The following is a 22,523-nucleotide window of genomic DNA, read 5'->3' on the forward strand; positions in this document are numbered from 1 at the left end:
AACCCCACCAACCCAATCCTCACATGAAAAGGGGGTGATCTGTGTACTATTAATCTACAAGTCAAAGTAGAAGCCGTTGGAATGAATAAGGTGAGCAAGAGGCTCAATGTATGTATTAAAAAGGAACAGTGACACCAGAGCGAACCACAGAGAATGCCAAAGAGAGTATGGCATGAATCGGATCAATACAAAATATTCAAAACATATTGAAAACAGCCCAAAAGGTATAAATAATACCTCAAAGGCCAAAAACATCCAGCTGGTACTATCAAATTATATGGTCAGTTGTGTCAAAGGAAGCCAATGGATCTAGTAATAATATAGTAAACTGACAACTAGGACAGCCAAAGAGACACTTAGGTCCTAATTAAAAGCATCCCATTTATGAGTTTTGTGATGACCATCAGCAGGTCAAACCTGCTGGTACTTATCAGGGAAAAAATGCCTGGCATTTACAAGAACATACAGATTTTGGCGTGATTAGCACTAATATCCACATGTTATTACCCCCCAAAAATAATAATTGGGTGGTATTTATCACAACAAACAAATTCAGACTGAACACAGTCTTTATTTATTAGGTGAAATAAATATACTCTCTACATGTGCACTGACCCCTAAAACATGTAAAAACTGGATTACTCCTGACTGGCCTATTTAACTTTCCTACAAGGCCATAGAATATGGTATCCCAAAATACACCAATGTCATGGAGAGTTAAAATCACCTATGGACTACAGCCCTACTGTGCCATCCACTAGTGAGACAAGACAACCATGACCCTAGTCCTGTGACTGTAGCTTTGCTGCTGCAGTTTTTGAACTGCTGCCCAACCTGTCAAAATTACCAGAAGAAACCCTTCATTTTTAATATCACTGTTTTTAGTGCTGCATATTTACTGTTGGAGGATGGATTATTAGTAGGAATAAACATACACCTACCACTAGCAATATCACAACAGACCAAACATAAGGTCCAGTCAAGCTCTCAATACCTTAGGTTCTGGCACAACACTGGTGGCTGGCTGTGAGCTGCCAGGCTCAACTTAGGACACAGGTATGTAAAGCATTTAATGTTACCAATACAGTAAATAGGTAAGCCACACCACACAATAAAAATCCTACACCACGTTATAAAAATAGGAAATAGTTCTATCTTTAAAATGACACCAAAACCACAAAAAAATCAATATAGGGAACCTGAGATATAAACATGTAAAGATGAAATCAAAAAAGTGCTTTTTCAATGCTTAAAAACCAATAACACCAACCAGGGACATCTAGTCACACTACACAGGGACCTAGTCACAATTTGAGGCCAACCGCGATGGAGCCCTACTCGGATACACTGAGCGGGAGGCCTCAGTCAAAGTTTTTCGTCGGACTTAGGCCCAAACTTACATAATACAATTATAATGTGAAAGTTTGCACTGCTTATGTGTAAAAAAAATGACGCAAATGCGGCACAAAGAAAGTATAAATATGGGCCTTAGTCGTTTTTCTGTAGCTTTTTTTCTAGTCGTCGGTCAAAGCTACTCATCAGGTCAGGATCCGATGTAACTAGAATTCCCACAATGCACCTGACAAAATCCTTATAAGTCCACTGGACACACTCTAGGCTGGGGATGTCCTGATGGGAGTGGTGCAGAAAAGCTCTGGGAGTCCACTCCTTTATCCTTTTAAAAGCAAGGCAAGGTCCTCAGGGCTGTAGTTCCCAGTGTTCAGCAGGAGCAGTCATTCAGAGAGCAGTCCAGATCATCTGAAAATTCCATTCCTTGGCCTGCCAACTGACTGGTGGGTGCAGGGTGAAGTGGTAGGCCTGCTGGCATCCTTTATGTCCTGTTCTCTTTGATCCCAGTTTGATTTACCCAGCCCTCTTTCTGGCCTCTGCACTAACGATGCAGAAACCTCCTCCACCAGATAACCTTTGCTCAATGCAGGCCACTTATCATCTCATCAAATCAGCCAGACTAATCCTGTTAAGGCTGACCAATCAGGGGAGGCTACTAGAAGGCTGACCTTAGGCTCACAGAAAAGAAAGCCTTATAACTTATTTTCTATAATAATTGTGATAAATTGAACAGTGGCAAATTGTTGGATTTATCATCACCAATCTTTTTAATGACAATTCTAGCTCCCTCCCAGCAATATTTATATTTAAATAAAGATATCAAATTTTAGCCCATGGATCTAGGTATCTACAATGGGAAAACAAAATGGCCAGTTTTTCCCTCACCAGGATGGGACTTTTATAAAGTCCCTGCTCATAGTTACATGGTACCTACTCTAGGGGGAACTAAGGGAGACCTTAGGGTGCTTATATGTACAAATAAGGTAGATTCTCACTTTGGAAGTACCTTTATTTCCAAAGTTTATTTTGCATATATCTTACTTTTAGAGACAGTCTGCAAAGCAGGGCTGCCTTTATAAGTGACAGTAGGCAATGCAGCAGTGCACATTTCAGTGCAGGAAATCTACTGGGCCTCTAATCCTCCCTGCCCTATTATATAGGTAGTTTGCATCTCCCTTGCCTTATTATTTACTAGGGACTTACAGGAGTCTGTCAATGCCAATTGTAATTATACCTAATTAACATATACCTTTTCAGTCTAAGTACAAGTCCTGGGCCTGTTTAGCAGAGCTCAGGGCACAGTCAGATCCAGTTACCACCAGTATAAGTCTGAAACGTTGGGGTGAACAGGGCTAAAAATATGACTTTTACACATACACACATTTCTTTAAAAATACTTGTTAAATCATATTTCTAACTGGTGTCTTCCCTGAGAAAGCAAAATCAGTATTTAACATTGTTTCCCAGTTTTTCACTATAGCCCAGCCAACCTTCTTACGGTGAAAATCACTTTACACCTATTTACACATACTGCCTTGTGGGCTAAAAGGCCTCTTAGAGGTGACTTGTAAATACTTAAAAAGGAAGGTTTAGAACTGTTTAAAGGGGCTATTTAGACAGATCTAATTGCAGTTTCTAAACTGCTCTAGTCACAATAAAATGGTAGGACTGAAACCATGTTTGATCTGCTACTGTAGTGGATGGTGCACTAGGTGCTGCAGTAGCTTCACCAGGACTTCTTCCAATGTCTATCCAAACTTGTCTGGGATTTTTATTGTGTTGTGTTTTTGTTTTTTTAACTGTTGTGGTATTGCTATATGTCTTACACATTTTCTCTAAGTTTAGCTTGTCTTCTTTGCACCATAAATAACAATAAATTAGCTCAGTTTTAAATGTCAAAATATAGCAGTTTGCACTACTTTTTTGATGAGTGAACCTACCTTGTGTCGATGAGATGCAAGGTAGGCATTCCCATTCAAAAAACTGTGCTATCCCCTTTACCCCATGTTTATTCCCCCATGCTAAAATGACGCACAGTGGGAGGAGGGGCTAAATAATGCTTGCTTATCACTGTTATTTAATGAACAGGCATTAGGGGACCTGTGGACCCAATTCCATGGTTAAACACCATGGAATGGATCCACAGGTGCCCCCCCAAATCCCAGGAACACCCCCACCCCGACATGAGGGACACTGGAGGATGGGGGACCCCATCCCAGATAATTCCAGGTAAGTATTTTTTACATTTTTTTTTGTTTGCTATTGGGGGCCCTAACTTTGTGTCCCCTGCATGGCACAAGGTGCAATGGCCATGCCCACTGTCCCCCACATGAGGGAGACTGGAGGATGGGGGACCCCATCCCAGGTAATTCCAGGTAAGTATTTTTAACTTTTTTTATTGTTGCTATTCGGGGCCTTAACTTTGTGTCCCCTGCATGGCACAAGGTGTAATGGCCATGCCCAGGGGACACTTGTCCCCTGTGCAGGCCATTTGGGTAGTGGACATGACTCCTGTCTTTCCTAAGACAGGAGTCATGTTTTTGGTGGTTGTGCAACAGGAAATGGCACTAGTCCGGTTAGAGGATTTTTTTTGCCTCTAACCAGGCTAGCGTAATTTTTTTGACACACAGCCCCCTCCTTCCCTACCGCCACGCCCACCCGGCTAGTGTAATTTTTCAGGATGCTAGCCAGGCCTTACCCCCGGTTGCTCCATTCAATAAATATGATGCCCAGCATGCGTCTGAGAATGACGCAAGCCGCCTGTAAACTTTTTGATGCAAAACTACGTTAGTGCAGTTTTGCAGCAACAACTATAAATATGGGCCTATCTGTTTCAAGCGATGGCACCAATCTGCCTTGATGGTAAGAATCTTGGATAGATCTGTCTAGCTGACACATGACAGAGGGACAGGATAGATACCAGCTGGAACGTAACATGGAGGTAACAAATGAAACAAGGCTTACCCATTCCATTTGTGGGTGTTGCTATGAGAAGGCTGTAGTCAACCAGGAATCCAGCGTAGTCCCTAGCACACAGCTGAAAACACACAGCTGATGCTTTACAAGAAACGGGGACACTAACAAAGGATCAGAGGAAACCAAAAGGAGAAAAACAACAACCACTAAGGGATGCGAACATTAGTAAAGTTAGGAAAATCCATGGCAACCATACAACTTGGTGCCATGCACTAGGCGAAGGTCGCAGGAAGTCAACATAGGGCTCAACCCCTCCTGACCTGGAAATGACCTTAACTCAAGAATTGAGCGGGAGCATTGCCAGGAGACAGCAGTCTATTGCTGCTGTCTGTCTATCCTTCACATGCCTGCCTCCAGTGATGCTAGTCCCTCCCCCCAATTACTGTTGCCTAATCCGATTCTTGAAAATAACCCTAATTGGAGTATGAGGTTGAAGCTACATTTAGACTTCGAAGTAAGAGATTAGAACTTCAAATATTGCAGCACATGATCCAAAGCCTAGAGGGACATATGCCTTAGAAAGGAATCTGACAGTCAATCCACTCTGCTTCCATAACTCTAATAGAAATATAGAATATAGATATATGTCACAAAAATAAATTACCTTGAGCTGTTTGATTGAAGCATGTGCATGCATCCCTATGGGGGTCGATAATCCCAAGCCATCAAACTGTGGTGGTTCCTTGGGTGGGTGGACAACAAACGTAATACCAGCATCAATAAAGCCAAGTGAAGGATCATCTGTAAATTCAGACTGATGAATAAAAACAGTTGAAAAAGCTAAATAGTTTGCGACCATGTGCACAGCACAATACAATGAATTTTTTCTCCTTCTTTATATCTGCTCAATCACTGAGTCAGTGGGCAGACTCATCAATGTATACCAGCTTGTGCATAAATGCATATTGACATATATCTCTTTTTAAAAAGCAATACGAAATTATTAATACGAAATAAGAACTTTCATGAATTTAATTCAGCTTAAATATGTAAATTACCTTAGGATGTGACATGGGCTTTGCTAATCTGAAATAGCACATCAGAAACGTTCATAAAACTAGACTTTCAATTATCAATTCGTACCTCTTTGTGATTTGCTTAAAAATATTTTTTTGACATCACCTAACATGAAAACAATCAAGGGTAGGCAAAATCATTCTAAAATAAATTAAAATCATTAACCAGGTGGATGTCTACAGCACTGCCCTTCTCTGTATGAAGTAAACAGGCATTTTTACTAATCGTGGGCCATCTAAGCACCCACAGAACTAACTAACTTTGAGAATACTGGCCAAGCTTTCCATACTCACAGATGACATTCTCTGTCATTTGTAAGCCCAGCAAAGCCATCAAAGTATCTTGCGCCTTTAAATCTTTTAAGAGCAAAAAAAATCCTCTTGTTCTTCAGTAAACTGTTTTAAATATTGAAGAGTAACAGTTGTTCATTTGGCTTCATTTATTTAATTTTCGATGTCTGGGAATGTACAAAGAAGTACAGCCCTTTCTGTACTCAAGGGGTCTAATTCACAAAAGCTTATATGATTTTGGGAAATAGAATTCTTTGACATACTTTTACAAGCGTTTGTGAATTGGCCTCAAAACATTCAACTCCCTTTAAGTACACAATCCAAGAGGGCACAATCCTTTCAATTTATACTAAATGTAAATTAATATTTCAACTTTATTCCCATTTTAGGTGTTTTGGTGCCTATTCACAGAGTCATGTAAGAATACATAAAATGTTAGTACACGAGTACCCTAATGCGGACATGATTTTGAGAATCAGCGCCTACATTTCTGTCATAGCTGTCTCTGCCATTCCTGATGATTGTAGAAATAATTCACCACAAAATCAGGTTCGACATGTAGACATTGGCATTTGGATGTTTTTAGGAGTGCAAAACACTAAAATAGTGGCTGCCTTTCATTAAACATTTCTGCAATTATATTTCACCTTTATTAAATCCTCTAACTCTATCCTGGAGTTCCATACATTGCTTAACATTAGTGAAAGGCATCATCTTTATGTCTCATAACTAGTGTGTGAATTGATTAAAACAGATTCTCCAATTCTTTAATGTATTGGTTGTTTTTTTGCAGGCTGGGACACAAGTGAGGAATACGTTCCCATCATAACGTTTCTAGGAGTATTGCCTGAATATAAGAAAGAAGAATTTGCTTTATCCTGAGTAAAATCAATAGCTGGACCCTTATGAATAACTTGGGGTGCTCTCATGTCGATTTGGGGATAAAACCTGCACTTGTGTTCAATAATGTAGATTTTTCTAGTAATTTATGAAGGAAAGTCTTAATTTTATTAAAGACACGGTGGCGAGTATTATGCATTCTTTTCTTACTTTATTAGAATAGTAGCAGTCAAGAACTACAGCTCCCAATAGGCTCAGCAACAGACTAGTAAATGGGAGCAAAAAAGTAGGCACACACTGAACCAATGAAGAGCCATCAAGGACCATAGAATACACCCTTCACTGCAGGCAGCCCTCTTTTTTTGAGTGAGCAGGTCAAACAGAGTCATGAAATAAAGGAAAAATTGAACCAATAATTGCCAAAGCGAGGTTGAAAGATAGAAAGTCTTGACAACAGGAAACAATCCAGATGTAACTCGGAGAAGAACGAAGGTCTTGAGGGAAATTTATTAGAGGATTCTGTGGTCCAGAACAGGAAGCAGACGACGACGAAAATCTGGAATCATCCGGATGAAGGAGGCAATGCTGGAGTCGCTGGAAGGGAGAGAAAGATACATATTAGTAGAAGTAGAGGTGGGATAAGACTCGCCTCAGTCTCTTTAATAAAATTAAGACTTTTCTTCATAAATTACTAGGAAAATCTACATTTTATGTCAAGAACAGAGGATCCTATTATGCAAGTTTTAAGCTTATCAATCACCACAGAAGTTGCAGTTTTAACAGGTTTACAATAAAAAGTTCTAAAAACATTACCGTTAGACCAATCGGCCGACCTGAGAATGTCCTCTAAACTGGCACCCATTGAAAAGGCTTTAGAAGCCATGGCTCCCCTGGAAGAATGGGCCCCAAAGGTGGAAATATCTACGCCCGCTAAGGACATAACATATTTGACCCAACGGGCTAACATGGCCGAAGTGACTGGTTTATGGGGCTTACGAAAGGAAATTAGGAGTTGATGGAGAGAGGACATTCTGAGGTTGAGAGTTCTTTTTTCATATTCCTTTAAACAGAGACCCACAGAGTTTTGGTTTGTCAGGGAAACATGGATAGAAGACTGAATGTAGGTTGTTTTTTGTGCATTTAGAAATGTGAAATAAAACACCTGTAGGCATAAATTGGCGAGAAGAAACATCTAAGGATTTGACATCAGACACACGTTTAACAGAGATTAGACAAAACAACATGGTTAGCTTAGCTGAAAGCATTTTCAGAGAAAGATCAGGATTGTCCGGCCAAGCAAGGAACAAATTTAAGACAAGGGATACGTCCCATTAGTTAGAATATTTGGAAGCAGGAAGCTTAGACAGTTTTACTCCGTTCAGGAGGCGGTAGATTAAGGGATGTTCTCTGACAGGTTTGCCGTTAATATGTTGATGATGCATAGAGATAGCAGATCTATAGAGATTTAGAGTTCTGTAAGACTTACCTGAACTGGCTTGGGCAGCTAAGAAGTTAATGATTACGTTTAAATCTGTTGATAAGGGATTGATACATGTTCCCACACACCAGTCTGTCCAAAGAGACCAGGCTGATCTATATGCTTCCTTTGTGCCGGGAGCCCAGGCGTTACTAATGAGTTCAGAAGCCTCTGATGAAATAAGAGTGTTTTGTTGGGCATCCTGAGACCCTCCATGCTGAAAGAGTTAACGAATTGTTGAGAATTAGGTTGTGGGGAGATCCGGATGGATCTAGTAGGCGATAAGGGAAGACTGATAAAAGGAGAGGAAAGTCCGTCAATAATTCAAGAAGAGGAGGGAACCAAACCTGGGACTGCCAGAAGGGACTTACGATGACCAAAGAGGCTTTTTGACATCTGACTTGGGCTAAAACTCTGTTGATTAAGATGATTAAGATGAACGGAGGAAAGGCATAATTGAACGATTGGGACCAATCCTGAAGAAATGCATCAGTTGAAATTGCCAGAGGGTTGGGAATTGAGTCGCGAGGCAAAGAGATCTATGTGGAAAGGACCCCATTTGTTCAGGACCTTTTGGAAAACAGACGGATGAAGTTTCCAATAGCTGGAATCCTTGAGATGGCGGGAATGCCAATCCGCTATAGAATTCTGGGAACTTGGTAGATACTCCGCAAGGAGGGAAAATGTTTGGGATAGGCAGAACTCCCAAAGGCTTTTCGCTAGAAGGGCCAAAGGTTTCAATCTGGTTCCCCCAAGGTGATTTGTGTACCGAACTGCCGATGCGTAGTCCATGCGAAGAAGAATAGAACAGTGAGCTTTGTTTTTTGTAAAGCGTTGGATCACAAAGGAGCCTGCAAGCATCTCTAAACAGTTTATGTGCAATTTGGACTCCTCTGTGGACCATATACCGCCAGTCGATATTAGTCCACAGCGGGCGCCCCAGCCCGTGAGGCTTGCATCTGATTCTAACACAAGATCGGGTGCAGAGGGAAAGATAGTTCTGCCGTTCCAGGCATCTAAATGGGATATCCATCATTGAATTTCTAGCCGAGATTCTGCATCTAGTGTTATGAGGTCGGAAAAGGCGAGACCTTTGCGAAGGTGAAGGATTTTTAGACGTTGAAGGGCGCAGTAGGGAAGAGGACCTGGAAAATAGCCTGGATCGAAGAAGAGAGAAGACCTACCACTCTTGCTAGAGATCTGAGCGAGATTAAAGAAGCTCTTTCTTGATTGAAGAAACTTTTGAGGGAGGGAGATGGAGAGTGGCTGAGGCGGAATCTATTCGAAAACCTAAAAATTCTATTTGTTGAGAGGGGACCACCATGGATTTTTCTGGGTTTATAAGAAAACCAAGGTCTGTGAGGAGAGAACTCGTAAGATGAAGATGAGAGCGAAGAGATGGCACATCTTGATGCATGATGAGAATATCGTCCAGATAAATTATGAGTCTGATACCTAAAGATCTGAGATGTGCTACAACCGGTTTCAATAATTTTGTGAAACACCAGGGGGGCTCACGGGAGGCCGAAGGGAAGGGAGGAAAACTCATACGTTTTTGAGAGCTATTGGAATTGTAAAATTTTTCTAAGAGAAGGATGTATAGGAATAGTCAGGTAGGCATCTTGGAGGTCTAATCTTACAAGCCAGTCGTTTGGAAGTAAAATGTCCCTGAGATGGACTATAGTGTCCATTTTGAAGTGGCGATATATTATGAATTGTTTGAATGATTTGAGATTGATTACTGGTCTTAGTTTTTTTGTTTTTCTTGTGTACGAGAAACAGGGAGCTCATGAATCCAGAGGGATCGGGAATGGAAGGTTGAATAGTGTTTTTGTCTAGTAGAGACTGGACCTCTGTGGTAATGAGGGAAGACATTAAATGAGAACATTTGGGAGAAGGAGGGACGAAGGATTGGAAAGGAGGGGAATATAGCTTGATTCGATAACCCAAGACCATATCTAGAACCCAAGGATCTGAGGATATTAAGCGGCATTTTTGGATGAAATATTTTAAACACCCTCCAATGGGAAGGCCAGAACACAGGCTTACCTTGGGAGTTGTTGGACTTGGAGTAACACTGCCCGCGATTGCAGAAACCTCTGGACCTCTGGGGATAGAATTGAGGTTTGTATTCCTGGTTGTAATTAGAATTAAAGGAGCCTCTTGCACCTTGGTTTTGGTAGGTGCAGCCGGTAAAGCGGCTCCTGCCTCTACCGGCCCGTGCAAAAACACACTGGTTGAATACCTTCTTCAAGGATTGTTGGGCTTTGTCAATCGAGGAGAAAGTTGTGACATAGCGACTGAGGTCTTTAATGAAGGAATCTCTAAAAAGTTTTCCATCTGCCTGAATTCCGGGATCAAGAGATGCAAGGATAGCCAAGTTTGGATTGAGTTTCAGGAGTAAGCCCTTTCTCCTTTCGTGAATAATAGCCGAATTGGCATTTCCTAAAAGGCAGAAAGCTCTTTGGATCCAGAGAGAAAGATCTGAAGGATTAATAGAGTAGTCATCCAGTCTGGCTGCCTCAGCCAGGTCAAAAATACGGGCTAGATGGCTCACTATGTCAAGGAGTTTGTCCTGACAGGTTGTCGTGGCTTTGTCAACCTCTTTACGGGGATCCTTGCCAAACTTCGTGAAGAAAGGTATTAGGGATTGATCTATGGAAAGGGTAGCAGTATTGTTAGATGGTAAGGAAGGTCTTGGACACTCAGATTTTAGTTTTGCATGTGTTTGTTTGTCCAGAGGGAGACAAAATGTATTCACCCACACAGGGAGAAGGAAGCCATTCAGTGGAATTGGGATGATGGATCAGAGTGGGGTCAAACATAGGTACTCCATCGGAATCCACAATGGAAGAGGAAGCATCAGCAAGAGATAGTTTAAGACGTTTAGTTGGAGGAGGAGAGGAAGTCAAAAAACTGTCATAAGGAATATCAGAAAGGGATAAGTCATCCATGTCATTGTCATCTGTGTCCAAAATGTTAGGAATAACAATCTTTTTGGCGCATCATCAGTTTTTTTAAATTTAAATTTGCATTTAGCATGAAGTGAAGAAGATGTGTTGATATTTTTTGCGGTATTCCCCTCCTTAGCAGGAGGGCTGGGAGGAACCAAGACCTCAATCTGTTGTGAGGAAACCTCACTAGTCAACTCAGAGCCTTTAGGAATTCTGTTTAGAGATTGTTTGTGTTTTCTGCTTTCCCCCGCAGAATGGGCCAGAGAATTGGAAACCATGTGTTTGGCAGTATTTTCAATGTATTTTGCCATTTTGTACATAGCAGCTTGTAAAGCTTCTTTAACAGAGGACTGAATGAAAATATTCAAATCTTGTTTAAAGACTTCCTCATCCTCATTTAATTCAGGCATGATAGGAGAACTGTCAGAATCCATGCAGACCCAAGAAAACTGGAGGAATGGACAGGAAACGGTTAATGGGAAGTAAGCACTCCAAACAAAAGACTTAATAAAGTAAACACACTCCCCTCAGGGGTGGAGATATAAACGAAATGGCCAGTGAGGAGCGAGGAAGGCCGTGCCCCTTATAGATGACGTGGACCGGAGAAGAAAACTGAAGAATGCGAGTGTCCGAGGGACGTGCTCGCAGAGAGAGAGAGAGAAATTCCCTCAGGGATACAAAGCCAGCGGAGGAAGGCCTCCTCAGGGACGACACCTACCGCAGGAGTGCTGGAATGCGAGGAATGCAAGTGTCCAAGGGACGAGGTTCCCTCGGGGAAAGACGAAGCACTGAGCCGGCAAAGGGAACGAGCGCTCAATAAAGGAGCAGTAATAGCGGTGAGGGAAGCTGGCGCGCGCGGTTGAAAAACAACCGTCAAGAAACGCGCGAGCCTCAGGCGCCTAGCAACAAACACACAGGGGGATTTGTAACAGGCGTCGGATGGAACCAAACGGAACCCAATGGAACCTGGAGCACAAATATAATTAGCAAATACCAAAAATACCAATATAAACATATAGAAACTAATTCAGAATTGAGGAGAGTGAAATGAGAGTACTTATCTCGACTGCGAGCAGCCAGAAAAGAGGACTGCTTGCAGTCAAGGGCGTACTCTATGGTCCTTGCTGGCTCTTCATTGGTTTAGTGTGTGCCTACTTTTTTGCTCCCATTGGCTAGTCTGTTGCTGAGCCTATTGGGAGTTGTAGTTCTTGACTGCTGCTATTCTAATAAAGTAAGAAAAGAATGCATAATAGGAGCCTCCGGTCTTGACATAAAATTAAGTGTTCTAATGTTTTCCTGAGGGCAGCTTTTTTTATAGCAAAGTTATTGAGGTTACATTTCTGCTTGTTTTAATATCACCATTGTCTACATTTACACAATTAATATTGGCTTTATTGGCACTATTACGTGTTGAATTGTCTTATTGAGTAATTAGATCACTACCGAACGGAGCTGTTTGAGGTTTACCCCCCTGAGATGGTGGAAAAGCTGCTGGAGTTCCTCAAACCTAACTTGAGCTGAGAAACTAAAGTGCCAGAATATCATCCAGACATATACATATACAACCGTTTATATGGGTAATTTGATTGGAGCAGTACTGTCTGACACCCTGTTCACCTAGGTTACCGGAAACAAAGTTCCAGATCTACCATGTCCAACAGAGGGAGCATGCTGATTTGCAGGAACTGGAGAAGAATATGAGTTGGATCATCACTGGGATAGGAATTCTGGCGGAGAACTGTAGTCCCACGAATGTGAATATCTAGCCCTAATCACAGGAGGAGATTCCACATTGCGGAAGGCCCTGAGCCAGTGAGAGGTAAAAGGAGAGGTTAGGTAGCAGTAGATGGAAAGAGTTATATGTTTGATTAGAGAGAAATGAGGGAAGCCATGTGGGGAAGCCCCTAGGGAATGCTGGAAGTTGGGGAGTGAGAGATATTAGTCTAATAGGGTTTATCTGCATACCTGCAGAAGAGTGCATCTTTTTGTTTTGCAGCAAAGAAGAGATTTGAGAAATGTGAAAACAGGTCTTTATGTGGCAGACAGGACTCCTCAAGTGCCTCTCATTGGACCCCAGTTATCAGGTGCTGTTACTGCTAAAGACACTGTAATGCAAACCTTACAAAAACTAACACTGAATGATGTGTTCCGATTACAGAACATAATGGAAATGAATTATATGAATCTAGTCATGTGGTAGAAGCAGAGAAAATGTTGAAAAAAAATCTTCATAATACTAAATTCTACGTAAAATATGGGAAATGTTCTGAATTAATTAAACAGAGTCCAATGACTTTGAGAGAATTTCAATAGTGCCCTCATCTGGACTTCCAGAGTAACCTGGAATTCCAAAATCTGAACTAAACTCTGAGTCCAATCCAAGAATCACATCTTCTTTTCATATGCAAAACAGCAAAAGTAATGCTGGTGTGACAAGTGTTGCACATCTCCAGGCATGATCATTGTTGATCAGGCATAATTTCTCACACGCCTAGGAGCTAATTTATCATTATGCCACACAGAGCAGCAAGTCACATTGCTGCGCTGCGTGAAAGGGAAAGGGCAGGAATGTACCGTATTTAACATCATACAGTGCATTCCTGTCCTTTTCTTTTGATGGCGCACAATGTGCTGCCTTGCGCTAATGGTGCACCATGTGCAACAGTCCCAGCATTGCAGGCAGGATTTTTTTTGTGCAGGAAGGGGCACGTTCCAGCACAAAAACAATCCTCAGAGGCGTTTTCCTTAGAAAGAGGAAACCACGAGGAGAAATAAAGATATTTCTTCTTGTTGCACCTCCCCTGGGAAGATGTAGCATTTTAACGCATTCCCAGGTTTACCACTGTTGGTAAATCTGTGAATGTGCCAAAATCCATGGATAGATGCGTGGGAACACCCACGCTTCACCCAGGGAATGCCTCCCTAGGACAGAGTAACGCAATGTAGTGATTTGGGCTGCCTTACGTTACTCCAGATTTATCAAGCCATGCAGGGCCATACAAGGTTGTCTTGCGTGGCTTGATAAATCTCACTTAGGTTTTGCATCACAGTATTTAGGTCCTCCAGCCTGCAAATACACCAACAGTTATGTAAAATTATAAGCCAGACCTTGTTCATGTGTTTATAGGTAGAACATGACAGGGGTGCAAAGCTCATAAAGCCATCAAGAGGTATTCCTGTTGACTGGAAGACCAGACCTTTTGTCTTTAATTCTCTATCTTAAAGTGAGATACTATTGTGGGTGAAGCCTAAGCAATTCTTGTTATAGCAAAATTGCTAATGGAACATGGTTTTGTCAGTTTTCTAATTTGATACCCATCTACAATTAGATGGCTGAATCCCTTGTTAGGTTTTATGTAAAAACTATTAAAATCATAACTGTAAACAAAGTAATCTACAATGGCCAGGAAGCAGAAGTGACCATATCCTGCATGTCCCTCACCACAAGCATTGTGTTGAGATGGTTATCAATGTGCTCAGTCAGAAGAAAAATATTCACCTCATCCTTACATTGTGGGTGAGGCCTGTACGCATAATAAAGCTTGTGTTGTGAGTCTATGACAGAACAAAAATCAACACACTTAAAAGGTTTGGCTCTGTTTCTACTAAATCAAATTGTTGAGTCCCCCATGGCTCCTTAATGCCCACATTTAAGCAACTGAATTCATAGTCTCCAGTGTCTTACGGTTTGCTATTGTAAGGCAGCGTCATTATTCTCGGTGACAAGTATTTCACATTTATAGTAAAGGTGGGATACTCTGGATGTGCCTGATATGCATTATGCTTTATAAGAGTCTCATATTTTATTTTATAGAGGCAAAGCTTTGGCACTAGACAGCTTCAATTGTCTGAGGGCAGACCTATTGTTGCATTAAGTGGGCTTTGTGTCATCCCCTTGCTCATGCCTGGATATCCTTGCCGTCCATCTCAGCTGTCTGTTCCACGTAATTCAATAGCTTTCCTCCCTATTTTTCTTTTTGTCCTGTCTAGGAGCATTACTGTCTCACAGTGTTGTGATTGGATGTGTTGTATCCTTGCACTGCACTCTCAAGGGGACTCTTTACGATCTAGTCTACAAACAGCTTCTAACTGTATGCTGTTGAAGACCTATTGTGGACAATTCCAATACTTATCATGGGCTTTGGACCCCCACCAGTGCTTACATTTGACTATTTTTCTTGTCAGTCTAATTTACCTGCATTGTATTTAATGGCTTCCCATTCTCTTTTTGTGTATGTCCCTCTCTTGAGCATATCTTCTTCATCATCCTATTCATTGGAAGACTTGTCTCCTTCTACAACTCCACATCAGCAAACAACTTTTTATTTTGCTCCTATTTCTCAATGGGAGTGCATGTGTTTGCTTGCTTTCGCCTCCTTGTGCTGCTCCCCCCTCACATTCAGCATCCAGAACTCTACACGAGCCCCACTCACCCTAACTGTGTCTGATGTTTCCACTGCCCCTCCATGTCTACCATATTTTTTTTTTGTTTTGATTGTTATGTTTTAGTAAAGCATCCCGCAACATAACTCCTATGTGGATGCACTGCTGTTCCTGCCCATCATGACTATTTACTTCACTCCCCACACATCGGTCCATTGACTCCACCATTCTGTCACATTTTTTTTTCTCTTTTTGGAGGCATGGCTGCAGCAATTGTCTTCATATTAGTTCCTTTCTACCAACAAGTACAGTGGTGCATTAATGCACTTCTCTAAGATGATATCTACCACTTAGAATGGTATATTAGAACAAAAAATAAAAATGGCTTTGTGCCATGAAAAATGCGCATGCATACACGGTGAAGCATATATATACACCATCATGCTGGTGCTGCCATGGCAGCATGATGCATACATCCACGTGTATGATGATGCATGCATGCATCTTAATCCTTTTGCTTTTTTGCCAGTATTGTGCCACATTCTGTAAAAAGCATTGGCAAGCCAAAAGATCAGGGGCCAGATGTAGCAAAGGGTTTTTCCCATTCTGTGTCAATGGGAAACTGTGTTCGTACATATGGCCCCAGATGAGGCCATTAAAAGGTGAGACCTATTGCCTTTGCCAATTCTTGTTTGCATTGTGAATCCCAAGGCTTTAAAACACCAAAGGACGATTCACAACATGAAGCCAACAATACTGACGTTTCTACTTCCTTATTTCCTGCAGCATCAAGAATATACTTCTCTTAATGTTTTTTCACCCCTCAAATATCAAACAATGTCATAAGTGTTTACTGGTGGATAATACATACCTGTTTAATATCAAACAGCAAGCTCAGGCCTCTTCCGGACACACTAACTTTTTTTTTTGCTGGAGCACCATCATGATTAAAAGTGAAGCAATTTCCATATTCAGTGAAGACATGTTTGAATTCCTTAGCGAGTGGGGGCAAAAAAAAATACATGTATATTTATCAGACACCAACTGTGATTTTATGAACACCAGACAATAAATTAGCAGAAGTGTAATCATATGACAGAAAATGTATGAAAGAGCTATTAAACTTAATTATACATTTCAGATAGTTTTAAGTTCCCGGTTTTTGACTTTGGACTCTTTGGACCCACTTGAGACAAAACATCAGAGAAAAAATATTATGTGGACAAATTATCATGTCAATATTGTGTCAAGAACGTTGAGGACAAAAATACTATGACAATAGGTTTCTATGGGAAAGCAAAATATACTTAACTCCACACATATGTACTTTGACAATATATATATATCTTTAAGGTATGTAGATGTGGAGTTGAGAATAGTAAATCTAAACTTACCTCATTGCAGTTACCACCTCGATATGTTGGTCCTTGAAAGTTTTGACATGATATTCTTTCCATACGATATTTGTTTCCCTGATATTCTGATATTCTGATATTCTGTCAAACAAGCAATTCCAAATGCACTTGTTTTTTTTTTTTTTCTCTTTCTAGTCACATGAAAAATACTTTTGCCCATGTAGAAGCCTTTTTTCATCACCCCACCAATTTGGTGGTGTTTAGTACATTTGCAATTGTATAGAGAATAGGCACCTGGGGGGTCATTCTGACCCTGGCGGTCATGGACCGCCAGGGCCAACGACCGCGGAAGCACCGCCAACAGGCTGGCGGTGCTTCCGGGGGCATTCTGACCACGGCGGTAAAGCAGCGGTCAGAAAAGGGAAGCCGGCGGTTTCCCGCCCGCTTCCCGCTGCCCCAGGGAATCCTCCACAGCAGCGCTGCAAGCAGCGCCGCCATGGGGATTCCGACCCCCTTCCTGCCATCCTGTTTCTGGTGGTTTTCACCGCCAGAAACAGGATGGCGGGAACGGGTGTTGTGGGGCCCCTGGGGGCCCCTACAGTGCCCATGCCACTGGCATGGGCACTGCAGGGGGCCCCTAACAGGGCCCCATTGAGATTTTCAGTGTCTGCTTGGCAGACACTGAAAATCGCGACGGGTGCAACTGCACCCGTCGCACACCAGCAACTCCGCCGGCTCCATTCGGAGCCGGCATCCTCGTTGCTGGTGCTTTCCCGCTGGGCGGGCGGCCGGCCTTTTGGCGGTCGCCCGCCAGCCCAGTGGGAAAGTCAGAATGACCGCCGCAGTCTTTTGACTGCGGTACGGTCTTCTGGCGGTTCCCGCCAGGCCGGTGGCTTCCGCCGCCGGCGGGGGTCAGAATGACCCCCTTGTCTGCAAAGATTTACGAGTCCACATACAAGGCCTCTCCCCTCCTGAAAAATCACTTCCTGTCCTAGGGAATACAATTACTCACACTTACTATTACTCCGTAATGGTGTAATCATTTGCATAAATTATTATGAACTTAATTCCCACCTTTTGAGTTGTAAATGTAAATTTGCAATCTTAAAACGTGTCTAAATTGAACTTTGGTTGCAAATTACTTTGTGAATAGTACTGTGGGAGTTACCTTATTGAACTGCTAAGGCAGGATATTTATTTTCTTTTGCATTTTATTTCTCTCAACCCAAATGTTTCAGACTGCTTAATATAGAAACAAAATCCAAAAAAGACTAGTTTCAAGGTACATTGTAACTGAAGAGAAGTACATAATTGACCAGTGAAAGCTAAAAGAGAAAGGGGGTGAGAAGAGGGTGGGGTATTCCTTATGTGGGAAAATTAATTCAGTTTTATCAAGGTTGAGACATGGAACATTGGTGGCCATCCAGTTTTGCAGTTTTCAAAATTTTTTTTTCTGAGCAAAAGAGTTTGTTTCCAAGTAGACCTGCTTTTTTATTGGTATAGTGGTGAATTTTAACTCTTGGCTCCTCCATAAGATCATTAATTCACTCCATATATAACGTGACGCTCATTGGTGAAGGGATAGAGCCTTATGGGCCTTACAGAGCCTTATGGTCATGCCTGTTGAGTTAGATCTAATTGGACGTAATCTGATCATGCCAAAGAAAGAGCTCTTGAATGCATGCAGTATAACGGTTTGAGCAGAAAGGCTAAATGACATGTTCCTAAAGCAGTGTTGTGTTTGCTGAGCATTAGGGTTTGTTAAATCACTACTGTTTTCTGACTTTTGCAAAACTACATGAAAATATGTGAATGACACCACTATGGTTTGCTAGTCTAGTGCATGAAATTTTCACATGCGGGTACACCTTGATTAAAAAATGTTACATGAGATAATGACTGAAGATTGGTTTGAGTGAAAAATGTCTCTTGGCTAGATGTTTTCTACTCAAATGTGTCTCCAGTAAGCCATAGCATAAGGCAGCATTTTGTACATTTGCCTGAATTTTACTGCATATCACACAATATCCCTATTTACATACTGTTGTGGTCAATATTTTTTGTCATTTCAGTTATGAGGAGCAGGATCTGCTGGGGTGCTCCTTAAGGTTTCCACAGCTTTCTATAACTGAGAATTTCAGGTATTTTTAGAAGATTGGTTTCAGAAATCTATTGAACTGTCATAATCTCAGTATTCACAGAACCACATCCCACCCTCTGATGGGAACATGCTACAGCTAAATGTGGTCTGGAGAGTATGCATTTTTTTACTGTCCCCAGTCAATGAAACCTGGCAATCGTTTTCTAGAGAAGACGAAGAGATGGTACAGTTTCCTATAGGCACCTTAGAAAATTGTCAAGTGTTCTTCAGTCATTCACATTATAAGTGTTCTTTAACCAATCCGATGTCACCATATGTTCCTACCACTAACAGAAAAATGTATCTACCTGATTGGGTTTGCATATCTGGTTTCTACAACACACTACAAACTACTATGCATAGTGATCATCAGGCTGCCACACAGTTTTGCTGTTTGCTTTATTGTCAGAAAATTGTGCAAAGCAAGAACCACGGTACACAATCCGAAGAACAGGAATGGAAATACGATGTTGAAGGGGGGTATTAAGTGTGGTGCGATTTTCTGCATCCATAGACCAGGCAGTAACAAATCAATCTATATCGTGCACACAAACAATGTAAAAGGTGAAGGTTCAAGCAAGAAGAGAAAGTATAAGTTCTCTGACGATAAACTGCCTGTGCTGATTGAGGAAGGGATTAAGAAGAAGGACATTTTTATTGATAACCTAATGACAAAAACATACCCTAACACCAGAGCAAATATCTAAAGGAACTTTACTGCAAGGGTGAATGAAGTTTCCATCTGCTCTTTGGAACTAGAGGACATAAGAAAACATTGGAGCAATCTCACTCAAGCATGTTATAAACCATGGGGCAGTTTGGCCACAGCAGGGATAATATGAACATGACTGACACTCAGACTCTGGAACTGACACTCAGGCCCTGGAGAGAAGAGAATCATGCCAAGTTTGGTTCTCTTGAGACTTGCTGGAGTAATTAGAGGAGTCTAGACTGGAGGAGAGGTGCACAAAGGAGGTGCAATTTAGTCTCATTTACATTGGATGGTATTTACATGCACAATGTCATTGGAACATGTGAAACACCCAAAACGCTTTGCATGTGACAGACAGCATACTGAATTCCATGTCACAGATGCAGAAGATGGGCTTTCTGTTAACCTGTAAGACATATTATAAACTCTACCAATAACATCTACTATAGCCACCAAAGGTACACCATTGACCACACCAAAAGTGCCAGTAGCAAATGCACCAAATTAATCGTGACATTAAACCCAACTTAATACCCAAGTCTAAAAGTAACTTTTAAGGAAAAACAACTTGTCATCCCGTATCCCAGTTTATGACCAGTTTATCTGGTCACCAATCATGGATGCTGAATATCACACAGCCTTTTCCACCCCTTGAAAGCTGTGTAAACGACTACCCAGAACAGGAAAAATAGAGGCCTGCTAAAGAGGGAGGTGGCATATCCCCCTTGCAGGAAGCCACAAAGAGAGTTGATACAAAAGGCGAGCTTCAAAAGAGTAGCAGTCTTTAATGGGCCACAACACTAAGAGGGACTCCCTCTTTGTTAAGGTAGACAGGCTAGAGATAGGAACAGAAAAAAGAAACCGGTCACCAAACCATGTTTTACGTGGGTGTATAGCCCATACGTAGCCACACCTCTAGGGTTTGCTATCAAGCTCTACACAGCAAGAGAAGGGTTCAGACATCTTGAAAGTGTGCAGAATAGTGCACTCTGGGAATGCTATGATGCTTCACATAGCCTGAAGTCATCATAAGGCAGGAGTGGACCTGGTGGCCCATTGGCTAGTGACTGTTTCATCCCATGGGGGCACTATCTGGGCAGACATATGGCACCCCTGGCACCCTCAACCTCAGATCACATCTGGAGAGGAGAAAGGGCTGAAGAACGACAGCTCTGACGATCCCTGGTAAGAGAGGCTGCACCAACCACTGGACTGCACATGCTGATCCTTTGATTAGCAAAGAGAGGGTTGTGACTCTGATCCCTGGTTCCCAAAAAAGACACTTCAAAGCCCCAGACAGAGAAGGTGAACTCGAAGAGTCAGTCGGTTGACTCCCTGTTTCAGCACCAGGGCCATAACAGCTAAAGTTCTGGTCGTCAGTAGCCCCTTTCATCACATTGGAGCTGAAGGCTAATGTGCAGCCAAGAAGACCACTCCTCTGCACTCAAAGGTGGCACCTTAGTCTGTCAGGCTCAGGAGAGTCATCAGAGTGCTCATCAAGGTTTGGCCAGAGTAGTCCAAAACAAGTCTTTAAAACTTTACGGTTACAAATGTTTGTTTATGGTTGGTACTAAAAAGTTGAGATTTACATTTCACTTTAAAAATCTAAATCTCCAGAACCCTCTGGTGGATTTTACTCATTATGGTGTCTGAAAATTCATAAAAATACAATCTATTTATAGAGACTGGCTGTGGATCTCTTTTGTGTTGTGTAACTTTCCTATTCTGTTGTTTGGTGTGTCTTAATGCTTTACACTAGTTCCTTTGTCTAAGGCTTGCGGCTTGAAGCCACAGTTACAGAGAGTTGAGCTAAAAGTTTTACAAATGAGCCTGACTGGATCCAAGATGGTTTCATGCTTGTATTACTGATGAGGTCACATAACGTTACCACATAATACATTACAGCTTTTGCAATACTCCTTTCGTATTTGCTTACATGCAGATTAAAATATTCAAAATCAAGAAGAGGTAAAATTTGCAACCAAGCACAGGGAAGAGCTTGGACAACAGCTTTCTGTCATGCTATCAATAGACTAACTCCAACCTGACCATCTGTAAACAGACAGTAAAAGGCCAGGAGAAAGATGGATCTGCATTTTGAAACCACTAAATCCTCTTGAAAGGCATGAAATTGCAATATCCCAAAAGACAAAGTATTGTGCTAGGGACCTAAATCTAATATTCTTTCCTTCTCCCCATCTCATTCTTCTCAGATGTATCAAGCCAATGTTCAGAAAGTGATCAGAAAAGACAGTAAAACTGGCAAGACATGCAGTATACATTGTTTATCGATCTTTCCACAAGGCATAGATGAATAGTTTGTAATGTCAATGGGTTTGGTAGGATCTTACAGTCAGGGAACATGGCATATTGGGGTTTAAATGTGGTGGAGTAGGATTTAACAGGCAGTGGATAGGCTGTGTTGATGTTGTGGCGTACATAAGATGAAGGTGTTGTAGAATAGTCTGTGCTGGTGTTAGTATTTGGTATGTCTATCCCATTGTTGGAAAATGGGTTATTGGTAAAGACAGGTAGGCACCTACACTTAGCAATAGGCCACTAACCCCCACTTAGGTCCAGTTAGGTCTCAGTAAATTAAACCCAGCTCAACCCTTGGTAGCTTGGCAACTAGCGACAAGGCTTAACATAGGAGACCGAGTGTAAAGCATTCAAATATCACAAAACAGTAATTAAATAAACCACAGGAAACAGTTTAAAAATCCAAAACCAACTTATACAAATAGATTATATTTTTATTATTAAAATGACACAGAAACTAATAAAATAGGATAAGGGGAACCGGAGATATGACTTTTTAAAGAATTATTGTTTTTTTTAGCGCCTAGAAACAAAAAGCGCCAATCGGGTCATCTGGTTGCACCTCGACCGGGGCAAAGGAAAAGTTTAAGGTCGACCGCGATGGAGCCCGGCTCGGCTACAGCCCGCGGGAGGCCTCGGTCAAAAGTTTACCTTTGCACTTAGTCATTTTTCTGAAGATTTTCTTCAGCGGGACGAACCTGCCAGTCCAA

The 22,523-nt window shown here is 41.7% G+C and overlaps 1 protein-coding gene across 1 annotated transcript in view; it reads right to left on the minus strand.

Annotated features, from left to right (window-relative positions):
• The window catches only part of ASIC5 (acid sensing ion channel subunit family member 5), a 769,827-nt gene that overhangs the window by 330,435 nt on the left and 416,869 nt on the right, over positions 1-22,523 (minus strand). Inside the window, exons 4-5 of the mRNA XM_069205834.1 lie at positions 16,159-16,281; positions 4,931-5,080 (exon numbers count right to left, since the gene is read on the minus strand). Of these exons, the coding sequence (XP_069061935.1) occupies positions 4,931-5,080; positions 16,159-16,281 (273 nt within the window). The remainder of the gene's footprint in view (positions 1-4,930; positions 5,081-16,158; positions 16,282-22,523) is intronic.

This window comes from Pleurodeles waltl, chromosome 1_2 (assembly GCF_031143425.1).
Source record: "Pleurodeles waltl isolate 20211129_DDA chromosome 1_2, aPleWal1.hap1.20221129, whole genome shotgun sequence".
In the NCBI taxonomy this organism is placed as follows: domain Eukaryota; kingdom Metazoa; phylum Chordata; class Amphibia; order Caudata; family Salamandridae; genus Pleurodeles; species Pleurodeles waltl.